General features: G+C 34.1%; 2 protein-coding genes, 1 long non-coding RNA gene and 1 pseudogene across 3 annotated transcripts; all 4 read left to right on the top strand.

The window, feature by feature from the left end:
- The first annotated feature begins 552 nt into the window (after positions 1-552).
- LOC148568686 (uncharacterized) lies at positions 553-1,851 on the top strand. The gene is made up of 4 exons (XR_015881193.1): positions 553-744; positions 1,236-1,329; positions 1,449-1,532; positions 1,628-1,851. It is a non-coding gene; the product is annotated as an uncharacterized LOC148568686 (long non-coding RNA).
- A 35-nt stretch (positions 1,852-1,886) lies between these two features.
- Positions 1,887-4,333, top strand: LOC107639498 (glutamyl-tRNA(Gln) amidotransferase subunit B, chloroplastic/mitochondrial-like; the record flags this gene model as incomplete). The annotated part of the gene is made up of 7 exons (XM_088484745.1): positions 1,887-1,976; positions 2,094-2,152; positions 2,633-2,727; positions 2,851-2,894; positions 2,987-3,055; positions 3,274-3,364; positions 4,099-4,333. Coding segments are annotated over 6 exons (366 nt in total), but the record flags the coding sequence as incomplete, so codon positions are not given.
- A 3,457-nt stretch (positions 4,334-7,790) lies between these two features.
- PHT4;2 (phosphate transporter 4;2) lies at positions 7,791-14,573 on the top strand. Its single transcript, XM_016343008.3, has 8 exons — positions 7,791-8,498; positions 9,131-9,357; positions 11,605-11,953; positions 12,061-12,105; positions 12,543-12,689; positions 13,164-13,301; positions 13,768-13,801; positions 13,908-14,573. Exons 1-8 carry the CDS (start codon positions 8,052-8,054, stop codon positions 14,075-14,077), a joined length of 1,557 nt encoding a protein of 518 aa, XP_016198494.1. The 5' UTR covers positions 7,791-8,051; the 3' UTR covers positions 14,078-14,573.
- A 9,464-nt stretch (positions 14,574-24,037) lies between these two features.
- On the top strand, positions 24,038-25,309 carry LOC148568685 (uncharacterized; annotated as a pseudogene).
- Positions 25,310-26,104: the final 795 nt, after the last annotated feature.

The following is a 26,104-nucleotide window of genomic DNA, read 5'->3' as shown; positions in this document are numbered from 1 at the left end:
TGTATTTTTTACTGTATTTTATTTTAGTTTTTATTATATACTAATTATAAGTAACAAAAATCATAAAAAATAAAAATATATATTCCAAAATGATATAAATTAAAGAGTAATAATGTACTAAAAAGATTATAGAACATTTTTTTTGATTGACATTATAGAATGTATAGTACGTATTCTTTTTTATAATTTTATTTTTTATTGTATTTATTTTTTTTTCAAAGATAGATATTATTTTATTATTATAAAATAATAATGTTTATTTATATGATAAATATTTTATTATAAAATGAATTACTAAGATCTATTCAAATATCTAAAGTAAAATGATAGGATAATATAAAAATTATTTAAATTGATGTCTCTTTTAGTAATTTTTTTTTTAAAAATGATTTTGAGTAGCATAATCCAAACAATATTTATTTTACTATAATCCATTTTAATATAAAGATTGCCAAACATAAATCACTTTAACACAAACTTACTTTTCATCAAAATCAAGTTTGCAAAATCAATTCTATCCAAATTCTCATTTACAAACTGGCACACACTTCGTGTGAGAGAGATCTCGTCGAAACCCTAAAACTCGCAACCATCGCCGCCTCCATCGCCACCGCCATCACCACCACATCCATTCGTCTCCTTGCCGCCATCGCCACTGCCACCGCCACCGCCACCACATGCTTCGTTAATCTCTTTTCCCGTTGTCTCCTCTGTCGACGCATCGTCTGCTCTGGTCGCGACGCGGTAACGTTTGAGATTTCCCTCTCACTCTCTGTCTCTGTCTCTCTCTCTTTTCGTTCTTCTTGGAATCTTTCCGATTACTTCTCTGATCTGGTTTGATTGATTACTTCTCTGATTTTAGATTCGGCTTTTGTTACTTTTGCGATTATTCATTGATATCCTTGGTTGTTGTCCTTGTTAACTCAGAAAGTGTTCAATGATATCCTCAGAAAAGTTCAAGGTTCTTTTTTAGTTTTTCTTTCATTTTCTATGGATAGATTTTATTTTCTCTGATTTACGCTATTGGAGATTTATTACTCTCTCCGTTTGATCTTGTAAATAACTAAATATGCTTTCACCTTTGTTAATTTAATTTTGTTGATGCAATTTCATTATGGAATGATAATATAAAGCTGATTGATTGCTTCTTTTTCTGCTAAAAATCTGTTAAAAACTTAATTCTATTTTTTATTCAACTCTGTATTCTTATTGTCGCTTGGTTCAAATTGTTGCAGAAGAAGGATAATTCCAAGAATTCATTGTATATAGAGAATCTGATGGAGGAATAAGTCACCAGCTTTGATGAAGTGACACAAAATTTTGATTGAGGTAGGGACTAAGAAAGATTTGAAGCAAATGTTGCATAATGATGTTTCCTTACTTTATTAATGACCTATTGATTAATAGAAAAAAAAAAAAAGAATGAGACATTTTGTTACTCCCTTCAGATATTATCTTTTGTCGTTCTCTCCTTTATAAGAGAGCCTGAATCGCCACCTCTGTTAGCAAGGGAAACAAGTAAAGTAAGTAAAGTGAGTAAGAACCTATTTATTGATTTTTTTTTAACATGTAGAACATAAAATTTTTAGCAATTTAGTAGTTATTGATAAAATAATTTTGTGTGTAGAGGGGATTTTAACTTGAATAATGTTGAGGATGGAGTTTTATCATCCGCTTTTATGGTTGGACTTTGTGTGGCTTCTTCAATATTTGCTTCCCTAGCAAAGAGGTAAGGTTTGAAGAAAATCTTCTAGGGCTAGGGCTTTCATAGTTTTAGATGAGGTAAAATGACATTTTTTGCTTGATTTTGACCAATTTCTTACCGTTCTTGCATCTTTTAATTATTCATGGGAAATTTTACTTTTAAGTTGATGATTTAATTTTAAGTTGAAACAGAACGCTGCCTCTTAGAGAAGCTTCCAGAGTGTGCAGAGAAGGAGCAAAATGATTATCCCAGTCCATTGCTTCACCTGTGGAAAGATGATTTTCTCTTTTTCCTTGCATTTCAACACACTATTGTTCTCTCTTTTTCACGGTTTCAGGGTTTATTTAATAAGTCTTTGGATAATTGGTGCTCAATTTTTGTTTATAGGTTATCGGAAACAAATGGGGATGCATATTTGGACCTTCTTCAGTCAAATTACTCTGAAGGGTCAGTTTTGCCCTCTTTCTTCATACTTTCAATTCCTAGTTTTCCTCGGTTAGGGTTTATACCCTATATATTTTATTACTGTTGCGACTGCCTTTATTATACATATGTTACATCTTATAATCCTGTTATTGATTTTGTATAGCTATGTTATTCATAGCCGAGTTAGATAGAAAGATTGATTTTTTCACTTGTTTGTCTATCTAATTAGTTATTAATTTACTGGATCTAACATGCTTGGCAAAACGGTAGTATGAGTAGTCAATGGTTTAGGATGGATGGTAAACAAATCCTGATTAGTCATGGTCTATTCAGAAGCTATTTGATTGTTGTACATTATTTTAACCTTTTCAATTCAACATGTAGTTGCCTATGTTCAATATGTAAAATCTGGTATTGCTTTTTCAGTTTTCCTTAACTGCTGATGGCATTTTAGTTGATTAGTTAGGTCTAATATGGTTACCTTAACATCACGGATTGCAGAGATGCGCTGGATGCTTTGGAGCTGGCTCGTTGTTGTTGTAGGCGTATGCTTATGATGCATGTTGACCTCATTGAGAAGCTCCTGAATTACAACAGTAATGTGTCTCTTTCTATAGTGTCATTGTTTTCTATTTCTTCTATTCATGCCTTGATGAAAAACTAAAAGTTGAGCATAAATGAAATAAAGCTTACACCTGATGAGCTGTCTGAGTTGATAGTGTCCATTAAAGATGGAGTCATCAGTGGCAAGATTGGCAAGGAGGTATAGCTTGGTTCGTCACTAACGAGTGGTGCCTAGCTAAGTTCTAAGCTTCCATCGTACTTTGTTCATACAATTTGTTCATGCATTTGCAGATACTATTTGAGCTATTATCCAAGGGAGGAACTGTTAAGGGAATTATAGAGGAAAAAGACTTGGTTCAGGTTAGTTGTAGAATCATGCATCATTGAAATTCAATTAAAAATAGTGTGATATTGGTGCTCTATTTTGATGCTATTATCCACAAATCAGGTGATGAAATTATCTAAAGAATATATTTTCTGGGTTTGTTTATTTCTATTTAAGGAGTTAAATTGACTTTCTAGACCTGCAACTATGTGTTGGTTGAGAATTTATCCTTTTGAATTAACATTACTTTCAGGTCCCATGAGAAAATGTCAGTGAATATGATAGATTACATGGTTGATGAATATAATATTGATATTGATCCTGAACTCCTCAAGAAAGTCAAGGTTAGACCTTAGATGTATGAAATATTTGTGGAATATATACATATATGTTTCTTTTCTCGTTTATTAATTCTATTTATATGTAATGTGTGCAGCTAGACTCACAATCTAAGAAAAGAAGCCGTGCAGCAATAATATTAAAATATTTAAAAAAAATGAATATTTGAATATCAGTATTAATTTGATATCATGTGCATAGTTTAAGTATTAAATTGATGCAATTTTCTTTATTACTATTATTATTTACGATTTTTTAAATTAAAACGGGACTTAAGCTCATTAGAAGAGAAAACTAAGCTATAATCATTTGGGGTATGGGAATTTCTCTACAATCATTTTCAATAATACTCCTAAGGTCCTAGGAAGCATATCAACAAAATGAAAATTAAAATTTTCCGTCATTTTCTCTTTAGCAAGTTAATCTATATATTTATTTCTTTCTCTATATGTGTGCTAGAATTTTAGATCTCATTTCTTATCAATATAAATTGCAATGTGGTTAGCAGTATTGTCAGGGTGTTGTGAGAGTTTCTTTTTTAAATTATTAAAATAATAGCTTTAGAATAAAATTTTATTATATTTTTTTGAGTCTTAAGTCTCAGACAGTCTCAAGACCATATAAAATTTCTATAATTCAACCTTAAAAGTTGTATGCACTTCAAGATTGACCTTGTATCCTTTTCCTATCAACTCAGCTTATGATTAACAATGTGAGTTGGTTTTTGTTCTGTTTACAGTACAAAAGATTGGAGCATGAAGCAGAAGAAAAGGCACAAGCCTTGAAGGAGATTAGAGGGACAGTGAATCACAGGAATCATATAGATGGCAGTGTGAAATTGATTAGTACTTCATTATCTTGTTTAGTTGGGTTGGCTTAACTTTGAAGCTTATAATTGTGTATTGAATTTAGTTGGATTATCTTGTTTTGTGGTGATTTTATGAAATTCTTGAACCGAATTGGTGTTTAAGACTTATCTTTGAGTGTGTTTATTATTTATGATATTAAAAAATAAATTTTTAATTTGAGAGTATGTAAATGAGATGAGATTAATGAATGATTTAAAATTAAAAATAAATAAATAAATAATTACAGGGTTTGTGGAGGTTTGAAAATCTCACAAAATAATTTTTTTTTTGTTAAATTAAAAAATCAATTTGTGGGGGTTTTAAACTACCACAAAAGTGATTTAAAATTGTCACAAAAGTCTAATATAAAACTTTCACTAAACACATACAAAACCTCCACTAAATAGATTGTGGAGGTTTTTAAAAACTCCCACAAAAGACCTTGTGGCACCTCAAATTTTGGGAGTTTTGGGAACTCCCACAAACCATTTGGTGGGGGTTATAAACCTCCATAAATAAGGAAAAAAAAAACTGCTACAAATAAACAAAAATCTTGTAGTGTGACTTTAACCCCAAGAATTAATTTTGATCCTTGATAAGCTTCTGACCCAAGGTGGCTTCACATTCTCCATGGTTTCCTCTTCCATGCATGAGACCTTGGTGCTTTTTTCTTGATCCTCGGTGATGCACAAATGAAAAAACAGATTTTTGTTGAGCTTTGACCAAGGGAGCTTAGCAACTGGACTATAACCTTTTTTCTTGCTTTGATTTGGCAAAAATCCTTTTGTATTTCTTCAAATTTAACCTTCTGTGTCTTCTATTTTTCTTCTTTCTTCTTCTTTGAATGAAAGATTGATTTGATCGAAACAAGAGAGAAGAAAGAGAAGAAAAGAAGCTTTCAGTAGAAGCCTTCAATTACATTAAACTCAATTGAATTCTCATTTTCAGTAACCAAGAAATAAAGTCACATATTAGGCTTTTGGTAACTTGAAGAGGTTGCCTTGTGATCACCGAATGAGTTCCTTCAAGATTTTGGGCCACTTGTTTCTTACTATCTTTACAAGGTTTAGCCATTTGAAATAAACAATTGGTAATGGACTTAAATTTGTTTAGAAACCAAAACGGACTTCTATTAATTGGCCCAATAAAAAATTAAATTTTCTTTTTACACACTAATAATAACATCAAACAACTAATTAAAAATAATTTAAATACTTAATAATATTTTAATAATTTCTTAATTTATATTTTAATAATATTTCATCGCCATTTTAAGTTTCCAAACTCAACAATTACAATATTTACTAAATGACAAAAGCAAAATTGGCAACAGTTTTCTACTACTGAATATCATGTTTCGGTGTTTGTCGGTGAACATATGATAAATTTCCTATAGTATAACTTAGTACCACACTATACAACACTTTTTTTAAATGAATGATTCTTTTGAAAATTATTATTGAACATTTTTTTTGGCATATAAAATTATTATTTAACATGATAATGATATTTATTAAAATAGTGTTCCATAAGATTCTACCAGCCCAACAATTATTTTAAAAAGATAAAATAGTATTTATGTACGAAAAAATTCCACCCGATATCACGAGTGGCTTTGCTAGGCAGCTAAAGGTTGGGGTTAGTCAGTGGGATGTAACTTGGATTAATGGATTGTTTGTTGGTTTACGAAGCGTATCTGTCTTTCTATATAATTAATTTCTTGTGAACATAGAATTATAGTGTACCACTTCTACCATTTTAATTAGTGATATCTTTGTGGTTGTTGGAACTTAATTAGATTTTGAAGCATGGAATTGGAAAGTTAGTCCATCTTACAAGAAGACCAAGTTGGTGGTGCCAAAAGTCTCAAGTCAACTGGAACAATATAAATTATGCTTTCATACTACTATACTAGTATATTATTTTTCTTTTTTGTCGTTTCAACTCATTTGATCAGTTATAAGACTAGTTTTTTTTTTTTATTATTTAATTATAGAAACGTAGGAATTTTACAGCTTCTTTCTTTTTCCACACACAACCTACAAATTTATTCATAATCAAGTCTAATGAGACTCTTGATTACTATTTATGGATTCATAACAATGTTACACACAGTCACACACATATATACACATACATAAATACACACACACATATATATATATATATATATATATATATATATATATATATATATAGAGAGAGAGAGAGAGAGAGAGTGTGTGTGTGAGTGAGTTTAATTCAATGAAATTAATTTAGATAAAAACTTATATATTCCTTTTACTCTGACAATATAAATTTAGTGTAACAATTTTTATATGATAATATAATTATATACTATATTAGTAAGAAATATTTGACATGTAATTATTCAATATAATACACATTTTAATAGAAAAGTCAAAGCTATTTAATATTTTTAGATTAATTGTATTTGAGATTAAGTCTTATATTAATAAAGTTTGAAAAATAATAAATTTTGGTAAATTATTGTTATGCTAAAGAACTTTCTAATGAGTTTCTACCAAAAAAGTAATTTAAATTTTAAATTATTAAATTATTTACTTTTTTACCCTAAAAGGTAATTATTTTGATTTATATTAGTTCCAAATATACAATTACTTCATCTTTCATCTGCCACTAGATATATTATATTTATACAAAAATGATTTTTTATATTTTTAAAATTTGAACACAAAAATATTTTAATTAGAATATAAAATAAATAATATTTTAACTATTTTCATATTTATTATCATTATATATTTTTTGAATAAATAAAAGTGCATTAACCGCCATTAATTAAAAAATTTAATTGGAAACTAAATCTCATAATTACAAACTTTTCTACTTATAAAACTTTAATCAATCTTTTTTGAATAAGTAAAAGATTAATTCCATGATACGGAAAAAGATTATTTATTTTACAGAAAACATACTTTTCCTCTTTCACGTTATTTATTTATCTTTTATTTTTATTTTTTTTAAATTTAATGAATAAAATCACATTTATGAAGCATAAAAAATGGAATATTTCTTAACGAAAAATATTTAGAAATAATGGGAAATCATAACTTATTATTTTGATATTTATTTAATATATTTATTTTTTATCTTTTATTTTAAAATTATTGTTAAAATAAATAAAATATATATTAAATAAAATTAAATTAAATAATTTTTGTACTATTTCCTAACCTCTACCGAACATTACTTTTGTCAACGAATTTAGATATTCTAAATTTTAAATTTTTATTTTAGAATATAAAATATAATCTTTTATTTTTAAAATATTTTTTTTATATTTTTTTTGTTCTATAATAAATAATAAAAAATTATATTTTATTTTTTAAAATAAAATTTAAAATTTAAAAAATTCAAATACTCGTCAACAATGGCATTAGATAGAACCCCTCCCGCACACGTGGTGCCACGTCAAGTGTGTACTTACTTCCATACTGGAAAGTCCCAAACTACCCTTCCACACTTGGCTTACAAAATTGCACCAACCCTCACTATCTCAACCTCTTTCATTTTCTCACCAACCCCCATACTATATTAAACCAAAACCAAAACCAAAACAATATTAACTATTAACATAAATTTTTCTTTCTTTTCTTTCTTCACTTGCAATTCTTGGGGGGTTGTTGTGCAAATGCACTATACTCATTCCCCACCAACCTAACCCTTTTATTATACTTTGCAAATCATTACAACCGTGTTCCCTACAAACAATCTCTTTCTTCCATTATGATTTCACATATTTTTCCAAATTAAATGACTTTGTAAAACTGTAACTCACTTCTCTTTGGAACCATTCTCTATTTTCATTTTCCCTTCAAGAATGGCTGCTAACATAAATTTAGCTCCTTCATCTATGTCCGCCACAAGGAGGTTCCATTTTTCTCCATCTTCTTCTTGTTCCTTGGCACCCCATTTGAGTTTTAGAAGGACCAAGTTGGGATTTGAATCCAAAATCCCATCTTTGGCACTGAAAGGATGGAGAAGAACAGAGAATTTGGAGAGCAAGAAAAGGAAAGAACAAGAACATCAACAGTGGAGGAGTACCAGTACCAATGTGAGGTGCACTGCAGAGGGAATAGATGGAGGCATGTTCATTGGAAAAAGAGCCAAAGAAGAAGGTGTTAGGATACCAGAGAGGTTTAAGGTGGTGAGTTTGGTGGCATGTGTTATGTGTCTTTGTAATGCTGACAGGGTTGTTATGTCTGTGGCGGTTGTTCCTCTTGCTTCAAAATATGGATGGTCAAGTTCTTTTCTTGGCATTGTTCAGGTACATATTTTGTTTCCCGAAATAATATTTTATGTTTATAAAATATACACCAACTCAGATGAATCCAAAAAGAAAGAAATTTTGATGATGATGATTCATGAATCAGAGGACAAAAGCAGGCACAAAAAGCCATCCTAGGACTGCAAAAAGAAAATATTTGTTTATTTGAAAAAGGAATCAAATCATATCATATAATGTATCTTTATTATTAATTTATATTTCTTGGATACTGATGATAATTTTTTAAACAAAAAATTATTTCATTTTATTTTGTAGGTACAATATAAATGATTTCTTTTAAAGTCAAATCTGACTTCCTTTTTTTATTTATTTGGTTTGGTTCTGAATTCTGATCATGATTTAGTGAACATGAGGACAAAGCAGGCATACAGAGCTATCATATAAATGTAATCTTGGACTGCAAAAGAAAATACTTTTATATTTGAAAAGGAATCATATCATCTATATTTATTATTAACATATATACAGATTCTACTTCTTTAGGGAAAAAAATTGAAATATTTTCTTGAACATAAGTAATTTCTTTCCAAGCAATCTAAGATGTTTTTGTTTTGGTTTTGGTGGATTATTCACTAACATGAAGATTGATGCCTTATGTATGCAATTACCAGTCATCATTCTTGTGGGGATACATATTCTCCTCTGTGGTTGGAGGAGCTTTGGTGGACAGGTATGGAGGGAAAAGGGTGCTGGCATGGGGTGTTCTTTTGTGGTCTCTGGCAACTCTTCTTACCCCTTTGGCAGCCAACCACTCCACAACAAGCTTATTGGCAATTCGCGCCTTCTTCGGCCTAGCTGAAGGAGTGGCACTTCCATCCATGAGCACTCTCATGTCAAGGTGATTCCTCAAAACTTGTATTGAACATGTAGGCATTGTAGTTATGCCTTTATTTAACACTAGGGAAATGAAGTGCTCGAGTTTTTCAAACCATTCTTGTTCTTGGACGATTAGGTATTACTTAGGTTGGGTTTGGTAAAGCTTTTTGAAGAGGTGCTTGTGCTTTTTAAAAACACAAGTACCTCATTTTGGGTAAATTAAAAAGGTCAAGTACTTGTGTTTGCGGCTTTTAAAAGTTATGGGTGCTTTTTAAAGTTGGTTTGTGCTTATCAAAATTAAAAAAAAAATCTAATATAATAAATATTCAAAATTATCATTATTAATTATTAACACCAAATTTCATTTATTTTCCCACACATATTTTCCGCCGTTATATTGCCATTGAAATAGTCATATATTTCTAATTTCTCAACCTAACCTTCACAAATTCTAACACAATCTTCATATATTTTTTATTTTTCAATCTAATCTTCACAATTTCAACACAAATACATCTCTATCATGTATTAGGCATGAACTTCTATATATTTATATTATTTTGTGCGTTGTTTTTGTATTTTTTAGTAGATGTTTGTTTTTCTCTGTTCTTTAAAACGTGAAGGAGACCTGATTTATGAAAACCAATCATAAAATTTTCGTACACCAACTTCATGAACATTAGTCAAAATTATAATAACAACATATATATACATATGTAAATATAGATATATAATTTTACTTGAGATATGTGTCCCAGTTTCTGTGATTTGTAAAAGTGAGTCAATATATAGTAATAGACGTATCAGTACTAACATTGGATTACATACAAGTTTTATTATTGACTAATGATAACTCTATTTATATTAATATAGAGAGTAAATCAAATAAATATTTAAATTATTGGTCTCTAAAATTTGAAAAAAAAATTATTCTTCGTTATAAATATGTTTATTATAATTTTTTTAATTTTTAAAAGCTGTTTTACCAAACACAATTGCAGTGCTTGTGCTTATTAAAAGCTGTTTTTAACGTGATTTTACCAAACGCGTTGCGGCTTTTAAAAAGTTGTCTTTTAAAAGACAGCTTTCATAAGTTACTTTCAAAAAGTAAAAGCTTTACCAAACCAAGCCTTTACTAGGGGTGGCAACGGGGCGGGTAGGAGCGGGTTTTTCTCTACCCGACCCTGCCCCGCTTCTACCCGCGGGTAGTAAAACATTGAACCCTAACCCGCCCCTGCCAGTACCCGCTCCGCCCCTATCCGCCCCTACAATTATTAAAATCCAATAAATAAAATTAAATTTCAAAATTTATATAACTATTATCACATATATAACATAAATTAAAGTAAAAAATTAAATATGATACAATATTATTAATCATTTACTAATTATTTTACATATATTATACATATTATACATTAAAATCATATATATTATATATATAGCGAGGCGGGTATTACTTAAACCCGACCCCGCCCCGCCTCTCTCAAGAACCCGCCCCACTAAAAATCCGTCCCGCAGGGTAGGGGCGGATATTACCTAAACCCGACCCCGCCCCGCCCCTCCCCTCTCAAGAATCCGCCCCGCTAAAAACCTGCCCCAGTGCGGGATGGGTAATTACCCGCCCCAGCGGGTAGGGACAGGGTGGCTACCCGCGAGTTCAGGTGGCATTGCCATCCCTAGTTGATGCAGTGTAAAACATTTCACATAGTTGTCTGATTTTATCTGTTTTTTCGGGTGACCATTTACGCGATCAATGTAAAAGAGAGTTATTTTTACGAACATGACGTAACGGAATGTACATGTAAAACTGTTTTACTTTATTATCATATTTAGAATAAACCACAAATTCAGAATTTGAAAGATTGAAACACACAATTAGCTTATAAAAGAACTAAACAAGCTTGTGGTACCTGAAAGATATACTCAGTTTAACACATTTCCCCCAAAATGTCATCTTGATTTTATTTCCGTTGGCATTGCTTATTTTCTTATGTGAGTTTGGGGTAATTTGTCAAACGAATTACATCTTTAAGAAACCATGAGCTTAGTTAGCTCTTATTGCTTATTAGCATTTCAGTTTTTCAAGGATTAAAGTGGTGATTTACTTTGTAATCCATGTAATCGACCTAATCCAATAGGACAAGAGTTAGTTGTTCCCGTGGTGAATATCGACGAAACATAGCTTCTCTTATTGTTGTTGGGAATGCATGCAAAGCTTAGTTCTCTGAAAAGTCAATTCTGATCTTTATCTTCATATATATTTTAGTTGGTTCCCAAGTAATGAGAGGGCGAGTGCAGTTGGAATTTCAATGGCTGGATTTCATCTTGGCAATGTCATAGGCTTGTTGCTCACACCAATTATGTTGTCCACTATCGGAATCTCCGGTCCTTTTATCTTATTCTCCTCTCTTGGGTTGCTCTGGGCGACAACATGGGCGTATCGAGTTACAGATGATCCTCAAGAAAGTAATTTCATCAGCATATCAGAGCTAAGATTGATACAAGCTGGAAAAGCAGCTTCTCCCAAGAAAAGCAGCCAGTTTCCTCCACTACGCCTTCTACTATCGAAATTACCATCATGGGCTATCATATTTGCCAATGCAACTAACAATTGGGTGAGTTCTACTTGCCTTTGGATGATAAGAATCAAGATTCGCTTGCTATTATGAACTCGATTTCGAATAACATTGCTGATTGTTTTAAACCGTTGCTTAATTTGCAGGGCTACTTTGTTCTTCTCTCATGGATGCCAGTTTATTTCAAAAGCGTAAGTACTTTCTCAATTTGATCTTGACATAGTTATATTAATGAAAGGGTTTTTTTATTCTGCTTCTTATGTTGTTTGAATAATCAAATGGAGATTACTTATGAATTAAGTAGCTATAGATCCTTCTTGTTTACTCATCGCACTAAGTATGCCATGTTCTGAGCATGTCAAATTAATTTAATTCTGCCTAAAGTTGACATTATTTATCTACAATAACAAAGTCAACTCAGGTGCTTGGTTGTATTCTTGTTTAGTTAGCAACTTTGAAGGTCACATGAACACTGCAATTGAATATTTCTTTCTCCCCCCCTTTTTTTTGGTTTTGTTTAGTTCCCTTTTTGAGTGTTGGATTGAACTTGAGCAGAAGTAATTTATATAGACAAATGAAGCATGGAACTTTCAATAATGACTCTTTTTCTTATTTATAATTTCTGCAGGTATATAATGTGAATTTGAAGCAAGCAGCTTGGTTTAGTGCAGTTCCATGGGCAACAATGGCCATTTCAGGCTATCTTGCTGGTTCTATATCAGACTCCTTAATCAACAAAGGGTACCCCACAACATTTGTCAGGAAGGTCATGCAGGTAATTTACCTTTTTCATCGGCACCATCATGCCAAAGGATGTTTCTGACCATTTGAATTGCTATGCCTATTACCTAGCTGTGAAAACAAAAATTGAAAGGAAAATATATATGTTCACTTTGAAACAATAATGGTGCATTTACGAGTCGGAATTTTGGAGGGAAGGGGAAAAGTCCGATAAGCACATTTAAAGCGAGTTCGCCTCTATAGTGTGGAAGTAAATATCAATCTACCCCTAAATCAATAAAGTACATCGTGAACTAACTTGAGTTGGTCGAGTAACCAACTCATTCGTCTGCTTAAGTAAGTGTTTGGGGGTTCAAATTCATATTATTAACCAACAAGACTATTTCCTCATTCATGTTGATTTTTAGTACTAATATATATCTGAAGTATTATATTATCTAAGGGCATGAATGTGCACCATTAGCCCGAGTTTGAACTTTGAACCATGAATACTTTTTGTTACTTACAGACCATTGGATTCATTGGGCCAGCAGTGACCTTACTGTGCCTATATTATGCCAATTCACCAACAACTGCTGCCACTCTCATGACTGCGGCTCTGAGCTTGAGTTCTTTCAGCCAGGCCGGCTTTATGCTAAATATACAAGTAAGTTCAACTCTCAAAATTTCAACATACCCTTTAAGAAAAGCATACTTATCATATTTGATGCAAACTTAGAAGAGAGATGTTATCTGTACGCAATGTTTGTGTTAACACGATGTTGACATAGTCCTTATATCCATCGTTCCATGCGGTGTAAGTTCCATTTGGTTTGGGTGTTAATCCCATATAATAGTGAACGAGAGTATATTGTCATGATGTGTAGTAAATGCTCTCTTCATATAACATTAAGTGAAGATTCACGTACAGTTGTGTTCCCGTGAAGTTGATAGTTATATCGGTTTGATGACAATTTAATCAAATTCTAAACTTGTTAAATCATTTAACAGTTTTCAACTATCAACTTCACATAAAAATAACTGCATGAATGTTTTTGCCATAACATTACCCAAATTACAAGTTACATTGGTTACACCAGAACCTCACAATTTTCACATTTGTATATGGTCAGGATATTGCTCCTCAGTATGCAGGAATACTACATGGTAATGGATTTATTTAATCAAATAATGTATTATATTTATAGGGAATACTTTTTTTTTCATTTTATTTTAACATTTTCTTTTTGCTTATAATAATTTATTACTACAGGAATATCAAATTCAGCTGGGACTTTAGCAGCTATCATAAGCACAATTGGAACCGGTTATTTTGTACAGTGGCTGGGTTCATTTCAGGCTTTCTTAACTTTAACAGCAGCTCTTTATTTTGTCACAACCATTTTTTGGAATCTTTTTGCTACAGGCGACCAAGTTTTGTGAGTTTCTTATTCATTCTGAAATGTTTTCACATTTGAGAATCTGAATCTTAGAAGATTTCCAAGTTCAAATTCTCATGAACGTGACAGCATTTAATAACGGCACGTTTTGTGGGGAAATTTTCCACATCTTTGCATCCCGATAAAAGCCGAAGGAGAAAATCATTGGTTTCAAAATTGGGGGGTGATCTACTAGGAGAAAGAAATGAATGAAGATCATTTTTTTATTTATATAGTTTATTATCTTAAAATGAGATTCGTCACGTATTTAGTAGTTCTAAAATGAAACGAATAAAGTGTAGGTTTCTTCTTTATATTTTCATAAATTTTTTAAATGAACCAAAAATTGTGACGTGTGTGTGGATAATGTGTATATAGTTTTAGGTTGTTTAGAAAGTGATAGGATGAATATGGTTGGTGTGTATCAATAATATAGTTTACGTTCTTGTATAGATTACGAGAAAATATGCGATGAATAATCTATTTACTATTTTGATGCATAATTTTACGTGTTACACTGAAATACTTAAACTAAAATTCAGTTCCCTGTTACCATTGGGATTGCGTCAAGTGTATATCAAATTGATGTGCCAACTTAATTTTGTTACATCCACGACAATGGAGTTTAACCTAAGATTTATGATCGGACCATCCCTACTACTTTTTGGTTGTGCACAGTATTTTTTAGTTCGATAGATCAAAGACTAATTCGTATGTATCTAAGTTCTATTTAATGGTCTGTTGTTAGCCAATAAGTTATTGCATACATAAAGTGGGATTCAAATTTTCGATACTATCGGACGAGTGATCTCCAACTCAAGTTGATTACCATCGCTACTACTTGATCATTATGTTACTTACCCTCAGTCTTAAAATTGGAATATTTTTTAATATTCAAAATACTGCAAGTCTTTACCAATGCAAAATAATGTTATTTTGTTCTAGAACAACTCAAATTTTCAAAGATGTAACTGCCATTTTGCCATTCTCTCCCACGGTCTCACCACCATCTCATTCGTGTTGAAACTTCTTGGATGATAGGTAATTAGACGTACCATGTTAACATCCATAATGTATTTCACTTCTCTAAATCCTACCTTTATTAAAAAAAAAAAAACATTAAAGAAAACAATCAAAATGGAATTTAAATAAATAAGAAGATTTGGAAGGACTTGAACTAAATTTTCTTATATATATATATATATTTGGTAACTAATTTTTTATGTGTACAAAGTATTTTTTATTTTTTTATTATATTAGCATTTATAAAAATTGCATTTAAAATTTATGCGTATTATAAATATTTGTTGGGCCACTTCTTTTTATATAAAATAATTGACATAAAATCAATTCTAACTCAATAATTAAAAAATCTGTAAGAAACATAACTTGAATTGATTTGGTTCAATTCTCAAAGAAAATTATTTTAGAACCTAAGAGTCGAAGACCAAAAAGAATGTGAGCATGGCTACTAGGAGATATTGTTTTCATGGAGACTCAAATTTGCAAGGCAGTGTGGTTCCATGTTCGTAGTTCGGAAAAAGTGATATGGAATCTCACAGAATTGAGAAGATCACGAGTTGTTTAGGGTTAAACAATTGTGTATGAAATTCAGCTACATAAATAATTAAATATAAATATATTCAAGTTTTCATATGATATTATATTACTAGCTGTTCTGAGAAAATATCTTAAAATAATGTAGTTTGGATCTAGACGTGAGGTTCAGACTCCTTTGAATGAAATTTCAATTTATTCATTAGAGGAGTGAAGTTGTCCGATGTTTTTGAGTGGATGGTGATGGGGTACCTACAACGGACCCAGATGTTTAAGTTAGTAAGGATTTAAGATAGGTTTAAGTGGATTGGGATTGAGAAATACCTGAATTTGATAGAGTATTTATAGAGGTAGGTAATGATTTGACCATCACTCATGTATCTTTCCACCTTGTGATGGTGGATAGTTTCTTCCTTAATATCTAGGAAGTTATCTCACGTTGTGGTGGTAACTGAGCTGTGGATAACCTCTGTTATGGTGTTTGACATGGTATTACTTGTCATGCAAGTTAGGTCGGGCGTGGGTTGTGAAACCGATGTCTCGAGCAGATCAGGCGATCTGACCCACGTGTCTAACCAACACAATCTTGGTGGATCTGTTGGGCTTTTTGGACTTCTTGTGTAATTGGATTTGTTTATTTGGATCCTGGCTTTTATCTTTGGGTCAGGATATGAACACTAGCCTATATTAAATAATGGACTATGTTGGTTGTTGCCTGGCTTAGATAATTACTATCTTCAATATTTTAAGAAAAAATAAGTTAAAGATTTGTTTAAGATTTATTTTAAAATTTTAATGTAAGATCTAATTTTTTTATTAATGTTTTATAAACACATTTCACAAAAAGAACTAGTGAAAATATTATTTTTTGTCAGATTACAATAGGTGAGTCTCAAATTTGAGACCTTTACATGGAAAAGGAGGATATATACTATTGAGATACAGTTCGTTAGCACCAATAGAAGTAATTTGAGCATGAATCATTTTGCTATAGGATCTAATGAAAAGATGATGTGAACGTTAATTTTCTAATAAGAGTGTAAGATTTTTGTAAATTGACACCATTTGTTAATGGTCCATCGATACAAAATACAACATAGACAAAGAAAGTTAGGTAACATTTGGTATAGGGTATTGGGACTAAAATTGGGAGATTGAGATTCAGTGTTGTGTTTGGTGGACAGAGATTAGAATTAAAATTTTAATTTCGAGACACAAAATTTAAGTTCTTTCACTACCTTCAAAAAGTGGAGATATAGGGAACTAAAATTTTGGGGACAGAGACTAAAACTTTAATAATATTACTTTTCTAAAATGTTCTCATTCAAAATTTTACATTCTAAGTTTATCCTTTCACACTCCCCCATCCACAGCCAACACTACTCTTTACAGCCCCTACCTCTTACCTCCTAATCCAACTCCACCTCTCACCCCTACCACCATACCTCTGTTATCATCCCTCCTTGCAATCCACCACTACCAACAACAATTATAACAAGAACAACAACAATATCATAAACATATTTTAAAATCAAAACAGAGAGAGAAGAAAAGAGAAAAAAAAAGAAAGAAAAAAGAGGAAGGAAGGAGGAGACAGCGGTGACAAAAAGAAGGCCCGCTGTCGCCAAACAAAGAATGGATGGGATGACGAAGGAGGCGACACTAGAGCCTGAGTTAGAGATGCATCTAGAGGAATATGTGACGGCATGGATTGGAGTGGATAGTAGGTAGGGGTGTTCATGATTCAGTTTTTTCATAAACTGAACTGAAACTGAAACCATTTTAAATGGTTTAGAAACTGAACCAAACTACTTTGTCAAATAAGAAACTTGTTTTAAACTAGTTTACAATACAGTGCACCAGTTTAAACCAGTTCATAAAAATAAAATTTTTTAATAGAAAAAACCAATTTAAACTGGTTTATAGGGTAAAATTAGTTTTAACTTTTAACATATATAAAATTAGTTTTTACATTTTCTCTCTCCCCTCCTCTCTCTCTCTCTCTCCTTTTCTCTCCTTCTCTCTCTCCCGCATCTCTCTCTTTCTCCCCCTCTCTCTTCCCCCTCTCTCTCTTTCTCCCCCTCTCCCTCTCTCCCCCCCCTCTTTCTCTCTTTCTCTCTCCCCCTCTCCCTGCTCTCTCTCTCTCTCCTTCTCCTCTTCCTCTCTCTCTCTTCTTCTCTCCCTCTCTCCATCCTCTCTCTCTTTTCCTTTTCTCTCTCTCTCTCTCTCTCTTTCTCCCCCTTCCCCTCTTTCTTCCCTCCCCTCTCTTTGTCTTTCTCTCTCTCTCCCCCTCCTCTCTCCCTCCCTCTCTCTCTCTCTCCCTTTTCTCCCTCTCTATCCCTTTCTCTCATTCTTTCTCTCCTCTCTCTCTCTCTCTCTCTCCCCCTTTTCTCCTTTCCTCTCCCCCTCCACTCTCTCTTTCTCTCCCTCCATCTCTCTCTCTCTTAACATATATAAAATTAGATTTTACATTCTCTTTCTTATCCTCTCTCTCTCCTTCTCCCTCTTCTCTCTTTATCTCTCTCTCTGCTCTCTCTTTTTCTCTTTTCTTCCCCTCTTCCTCTCTTTCTCCTCTTCTCTCCCTCTCTCTCTTCTCTCCCTTTCTCTCTCTCCTTCCCCTCTCACTCTTCCTCTTCTCTCCCCCTTTCCCTCTCTTTGTCTTCCCCTCTCTCTCCCCCTTTTTCTTTTCTCCCTTCCCCTCTCTCTTCTTATCTTCCTCTCTCTCTCCCCTGCCCCTTTTTCTCCCCTTCTCCTTTCTTTCTCTCTCCCTTTTCTCCCTCTATCCCTTTCTCTCACTCTCTCCCTCTTTCTCCTTCCCTCTTCCCCTCCTCTCTCTCTCCCTCTCTCTTTCTCTCTCACTTTCTCTCCTTCTCTCTCTTCCTCTCTCTCTCTTGCACTCTTTCTCCCCCTCCCTTCTCTCTCTTTCTCTCTCTCCTCTTCCTCCTCTCTCTCTTTTTCCTATCTCTCCTTCTTCCCTCTTTTTTCTGTTTTTCTCTCTTTCTCCTTCTCTCTCTTATTTTAGAGAAAATAGGGGGAGAGAGAGAGGAGGGATATAGAGTGAGAGAAGATTGAGAGAGAAAGAGAAAAGAGAGAAAGAAAGGGAAGAAAGAGGAGAAAGAGAGAGAGGAGGGAGAAGAAATAGAGAAAAGAGGAGAGAAAAAGAAGGAAAGGGGGAGAGAGAGAAATAGGAGAGAAAAAGAAAAAAAAGGAAAAAGAGAGAGAGAGAGAAAGAAGAATAGAGAAGGGAGGGAGAGAGAGTAGGGAGAGGAGAGGGAGAAACAAAAGGGGAGAGAGAGAGAGAGAGAGAAGGGGAAGGGAGGGGGAGCGAGGGAGAGGGGAGAAAAAAGAGAGGGAGAGAGCGAGAGGAAATAGAGAGAGAGAGAGGAGGGAAAGAAAGAGGAGAAGGAGAGAGAGAGAGAGAGAGGAAGAAAGAGGGAGAGAGAGAGAGAGGAGGGAGAGGAGAGAGAGAAAGAAAGGAAAGGGGAGAGCGAGGAAAAGGAGGGGGAGAGAGAGAGAGAGAGAGAGAGAGAGAGAGAGAGAGAAAGAGAGAGGAAGGAAGGGGGAGAAAGAGGGAAAATGAGAGAGATGGGAGGGGAGGGAGAGGAGAGAGAGAGAGAAAGAAAAGGGAAAAGAGATGGAAAGGAGGGAGAGAGAGAGATGAGAGGGAAAAAGAGGAGGAGGAGAGAGAGAAAGAGAAAAGAAAGAGACAAAAAGGGAGAGGGAGAGAAAGAGAGAGGAAAATGAGAGAGAGAAAGGGGAGAGAGAGAGAGAGAGAGAGAAAGAGAGAGAGAGAGAAAAGGAGGAAGAAAAAGAGGAGGGAGAGAGATAGAGAAGGGAGAGAAGGAAGAAAGGGGAAAGAGAAAGAGAAGGGAGAGAGGAGGGGAGAAAGAGGAGAGAGAGAGGAAGGGGGGAGAGAGAGAAAGAGTATGTAAAAACTAATTTTAGAGTTTAAATAAAACCAATTTTAATTTGGTTTAAAACTAAACTGAGCCATAAAAACTGGTTTTTAATAAACTGTTTTCATAAAAACTATGGTTTCAGTTCAGTTTCAATTCAGTTCAGTGAAACCAGTTTTTTTGCACACCCCTAATATTAGGTGCTAGGGACGACGTCGAAGGCAACAATTGATACTTCCAACAACTTCTAAACTCGAGATGGTTGTTGACGGTGGGGCTTGAAAGCGGCGAGGCCTCTGAACTTGAGAACTCTATGTATTATATATGATATTTTAAATAAATTATATTTTATAAATATTTTAATAAAAATTTATATTATAAAATAATATTTTAACAAGATAATTAGTTAATAAATTTTAATATAACAATTTAATTATTTTTCAAATAATAAAATAAAATTTAATTATTTTATATTTGTATGTTGTAGTTTGGAATATTATTTTAATATAATTTTTTAATATTCTAAAAATTTTATTACATGATAATTGATCTCATAAATAAAAAAGATTTATGGTTTTATATTTATTATTTAAAGATAAAAAATTATGTTTGTCATTTAAATATTGTATATTAAAAGATACTTATTTATTTATGTACTAGTAATGTCTAGTGTATTCTATATTTATTACAGTCTATTAATACTATTCTTTTATAGTAGTTTTTTTATTTACATTTAATAAAATCCAATGATTTATAAAAATATGACACATTCAATATGTACAAAATTGTTGTGCTTATTATAAACATACCTCTCATTCTTCATAGTAGCCAACAAATTTTTTAAACATGTCTCATGTCTCTACAACATTTTTGATCTATGACTGTGGTTTTTTAGTCACGGTAATAAATTGTGACTCTAGGCCCTCTATGGTTATGGTTTTTGGTCGTGACCTAAAAAATTTTTTTTTGTCACGGCTTTTTTAAAATTTATGGTCTAAAAGTACCTATGGTCACGAATTTTAAAAACAGGTTGGCCAAAAGGTACCTATGGTCATGGTTTTAGAGGATGACCTAAAGGGATCTATAATCATGGTTTTAAAGAGTGACCTAAAAGGGTCTCTAGTCACGATTTTTCAAAGAAAGGTGACCTAAAAGGGGTCTATGTTCATGATTTTGAAGAGTAACCTAAAAAGATCTATGGTCACAGTTTTTGGAGGGTGACCAAAGGAGATATATGGTCATAATTTTGAAGAGTGACCTAAAAGATTCTATAGTCACGTTTTTTTCAAAAAAGGGTGACTTAAAAGAGTCTATGGTCACGATTTTGGAGGGTGACCAAAAGGGATCTACGGTCACGATTTTGAAGAGTGACTTAAAAGGGTTTATAGTCACAGTTTTACAAAAGAATGACCTAGCTAGAAGAGTCTATGGTAGTGGTTTCTGGGGTGGCCTAAAGGGATCTATGGTCACGGTTTTGAAAAGTGACCTAAAAGGGTCTATGGTCACAGTTTTGGTGGGTGATCTAAAGGGGTCTGTGGTCACAGTTTTGAAAAGTGATCTAAAATGGTCTATGGTCACAGTTTTACAAAAGGGTGACTTAAAAGGGATCTACGGTCACGGTTTTGGAGAGTGACCTAAAAGGGTCTATGATCATAGTTTTATAAAAGGATGACCTAAAATGAGTTTATAGTCACTGTTTTGGAGGATGACTCACGATTTTAAAGAGTGACTTAAAAGGATCTATGGTCAAAGTTTTACAAAAAAGTGACCTAAAGAGATCTATAGTCAAGATTTTGGGAGTGACATAAAGGAATTTATGGTTACAATTTTAAAGAGTGACCTAAAATTAAAAGAGTCTATGGTCACGATTTTAATGAATTAGGATTGTTATATATTTTTTTTAAAAATTAGTCATGGTACATAATTAGAACTAAAAAAACTCCACCCCAAAACGACGTCATTTGACGTTAAAAAAAATATAGTTACTCATTTCTCACTTTCTGAACCCACTCCTAGCTCTCTCACTCTCACCTCACCTTCCAAAATGATAGCCACCACAGCTCTCTTTCTCTGTCTCCTCGATTCACTGCCACCACACTCTCGCCTCCGTCACCGCGCCTCTCATCGGAACCACCATATTGTGTACTCACAAGTCGCGTCTCGCCTTTCTCCTCTGTCTGTGTTGTGTGCTTGAAGCCCCCAATCCATGCCCACTTTACTCTCTCAATCTCAAGTTCTCTCGTCTTCGGTCTCTCACTGTCTCCGGTCTCGCACTCAAGGTTGTTGTCGCTCTGTCTTGTCACCGTCTCGCACTCAATCATGCGCCTTCTCTGCGCTTGTCGTCATTGGCGGCAGAAGCAGCACGTTTTGTCACTACAAAAAAAATACAATTATATTGTAACAAAATATCTGATAAACTGCTATTTTACGGTTTATTTTGTCTTGAATTGAGCTTATTTTATCCATTATTCTCACACTTATGTATATAAATTGCATGTTTTACATTTTCCTTCCAAATTCTGTGCTTTGATTGAAACCATGCTTCTTTGGCCTTAAATTTGCTAATTTTAATCTTCTCTTATTACCATTCGATACCGTGATATGTGTGTTCAGTGTTTTTAGGTTTTATAGGGCAGGAATGGCTTAGAGGACAGAAAGGAAACATGCAAAAGTGGAAGGAACACAAGAAAGTGGAGTTTTGAGAAGCTGGCAGTGACGCGTACGCGTGGATGACGCGTACGCGTGACAGAGCGTCACATGCTGCATTAAAAAGAAGATGCTGGGGGCGATTTTTGGGCTGTTTAATTTTTGGCCCAAGTCCAAGCCCGAAAGTGAAGATTAGAGGCTGCAGAGTGGAGCTGGAAGGGGAATCACTCATTCACACTCATTCAAATAACTTTAGGTTTTAGATGTAGTTTTCTAGAGAAAGAGGCTCTCTCCTCTCTCTAGGTCTTAGGGTTTTTACTTTTATTCTTCTCAATTTCAGAATTCTACCTTGCTCTAATTTAGTTTTCTTCTACTCTTATTTGTTCTAGTACTTTAGTTTATCTATCTTCTCTTGTTGATTTATTTATTCTCCAATTTAGTTTATGAACTCTTCATGTTAGATTGAATTTCTTATTTAATGTAATTTGAGGTATTTCATGTTTATTGCTTCCTCCTTTATTTGTTATCATTGATGCTTGCAATTGTTGGTTTTAGATTTTACATTCTCTATTATTTTTCTATGCTTTTATCTCGTGCCCACCAATTGTTTGATAAAATGCTTGGTTGAATTTTAAATTAGCCTTTCATGTTCTTAGCTTGGATTGAATAATTTGGGGACTCTTGAGTTATCAAAACTCTCTTGTTGGTTGGTGATTGAAAGTTGCTAGTTGGCTTGTGCTTCACTAACTTCTAGTCTTTGATTAGGATTTATGAACTCAAGTTGAATTTCTCACTTGAGTTATCTTCAATTGTTAGAGGTTGACTAAGTGAGAGCAAAAAGACAATTACCATCATAAGTGACTATGATAATGGGGATAGGAATTCCAATTATCAATCCTTGTTAGGACTTTTCTTAGTTGTTATTTTATTTCCTTATTATTTACATTACTTGTTCCTTATTTCAAAGTCCAAAAAAATATACTTTCCCCTAACCAATAATAACTACACTTTCCTGCAATTCCTTGAGAGAAGACCCGTGGTTTAAATACTTCGGTTAATTTTATTGGGTTTGCTTAAGTGACAAACAATTTTAATTTGATTGAGGTTTAATTGTCGGTTTAGAACTATGCTTACAACGCGTTCATTTTTGTGAAATTTGTTACCGACATTTTTCCCCCATCAAATTTTTGGCACTGTTGGCGGGGAAATTGCAAATGTGTGCCTTATTATTGGTTATTGTGAATATTGTGAATAAATTTACTTTTTTGTTTCTTTGTAGTTGTTTCTAGTTTTAGGAGTTTATTTTCATTATTTCTTATTAGTTTTTGCTTTTATTTTCACTTGTTATTATGAATTTTCACCCCTTTGGCTATGAGTTTGGTTACAATTATGTTGTAGGGAATGGAAGCTACAATGAGAACATGCATCAAGGATGGGACAATCAAAGATGGGAGGAGCCACAAGGATTTGATCAACCCTATTGGCAACAACCACCTCCAATTTACTATAAGCAAGAGCCATTCCAGGATGCATGTCAATCCAATAACTATGGTGGACCCCCTTGTAGTTACCAACAAGCCCCACCATATGCCTATGAACCCCCTCCTCAACATAGCTTTGAACCACCATACTCACAAGCCTCATCTTACCAAACACTTCCATATGACCCTAACCCATATCCATCATACCAACCAGCTTATGAGCCATATGAACCATACATAGAGCCACCCCAATTCCAACCCAATTACTCCCAAGAACCACCACCTCCATATACACCATGTCCATATCCATCAATCCAAGAGACATATGATCCTAATTATGTTAGCCAAGCGGAACAAGAGTCAAAGGATCGTCTCAAGAAAGCAATGGATCGACTTCAAGCAACCATCCATCAAAAGTTCGACCCATGTGAGAACAAGGAACTGAAGAGTGTTATGCAACAAGTGGAAAAGATGGAGAGTGTTGAACCGCTACATCCTTATTATGATGAACCACCCTCATATCATGAACCTTTTCTCCCAAGCAATGAACCCTCATATCTACATTAATCTCCAATGGATGACACTCTTGGTGTTCTTCTTCAAGGGCAAAGAGAGATGCAAAGGGAGGTACTAGAATTCACGGCTGCCTTGACTGAGGTAGTAAGTCAATTAGCTTCCCAATGTTTGGACACTCAAAGTACTCCCATGGCTACATGTGGAGAATCAATAGAAGAGTGTAGCATGAAGGAGACACTAGAAACTCCGGTGGACAATGAGGAACGTGACTTTGTATTGGAACAAGTGGAGGAAGCCGTAATAGTTGAAGAGGAAGAAGTGGTTGAAGACTTAGGAGATGCCGAACCTCCATGGGAATCTAGAGTTGTAGAGTATTCCTCCAAGAAGCTTGAACTTAATGTCAAGGAGGCTAGTGCACAACCTCCATGGCATATTCCCTATGAAGAATTGGATGAGATAGATCAAGAAGCAAGTTCCCTTAGTGATGATGATCATGAATCAAGTCTTCCTAGTGATGAATCTACATCCGCAAATGAACTCCTTGAATATGAAGGCCCTTCTCTGATTGAGTCTGAGAATGATGTGGAAGCGAAAGTCCTTTGGCAAGGTTGGACGGGAGTTGAATATGCTTTGTCAAGAACATTGGAGACTTCTCTACCTAGGTTGCCGACTACTCCTTCATTTGAGTGGGTAAAACTTATCTCTATTCGCTTTACTATCCCACTTGAGTATAGTATTCTTGAGACAGATGGCCAACTTAGGAGGCTTTGTGGAATGAAGCGTAAGAAAAGGATGTTTAGTGGTTGGAATTGCAAATCAAGGCTCATCAAGTTTGAGATTTCAAGAGCTAGATGCAAGGGTTGGACTAGTAATAATTTGGTTGGGTCTAAGAGAAGAGTTTGGTACCTCATAGAGAATTTGGATTGCTTGTCACCCGGATGGAATCATGATGATCAACTTGAAGACGGGTGTAGAAACAAGATTTGAAATCTCGGCATACATGAGGATCCACTTTGGGAGCTCAAAGCTTGTGAGGAACTTCATCAAGGCTTAGTGACTTCACTTGGGAATGTTGAAGCTTATTGGAAGTCTAAGTGTTGGTGGGAGTTTCAAGATGAGTTCAAGCACAAGCCACCATGACAAGGAGCTCACCAAATGTCAAACTTAAGGACTTTAACCAAAAGTGCTAGGTGGGAGACACCCCACCATGGTAAACTCTTCCAATTTTATCTTTTATTTATGTTGGTAATAAATTGAATTTTTATTTTTAGTTAGAATTATTTAGTTTAAGTTGTGGTTTTACTAGTTTAATAATATTTGGATTTATTTTGGTAGCTTGTTAGTTCATTAAAAAAAAAAGCAACACACGCGTGCGCGTGGGCCACGCGTGAGCGTCGATGCCAATTTTGCTCTCCCATCCAACGAACAGAGAGTTGTGATGGAATCGTGCGGGTGGTGTGCTAGAGGCACAATTCAACCCAGACGCGTACGCGTCATTTGCATTTCTGGCCTCCCATCCGTGGGCGTGCCCGACGCGCACGCGTCGTATGTAAATGTTGCCCCAGTACAAATTGAACAGAGAGTTGTGCGAAAAGTGTGCCAAAACTGTGCGTTTAGCACAATTTATTGCCACGCGTACGCATCACCTTTCTTTCTCCCCATTCACGCGTTCACGTCTACGATGCGTATGCGTCGATGCTTATTTTTCTCTTTCACACTCAAGGGTGACCCACGCGTACGCGTGGGTTTGAATTCATTAACCCTTGACGCGAGAACCCTAACCCATTCGTGTGCCCTTTCTCTTATTCCCTCCAACGTTTCTTTCTCCCCCAGTACCTTCCATAACCACCACTTCCAGCAACCACCAGCCACCATTCCGGTGACCCTGAGCCGCTGCCGACCACCCTTTCTCTCCTCCTTCTCTCTTTCTTCTCC

The sequence above is a fragment of the Arachis ipaensis genome, chromosome B4, assembly GCF_059453495.1.
Source record: "Arachis ipaensis isolate K30076 ecotype BB chromosome B4, ASM5945349v1, whole genome shotgun sequence".
Taxonomy (NCBI): Eukaryota; Viridiplantae; Streptophyta; class Magnoliopsida; order Fabales; family Fabaceae; genus Arachis; species Arachis ipaensis.
This window is presented reverse-complemented; position numbering and strand designations above follow the sequence as displayed.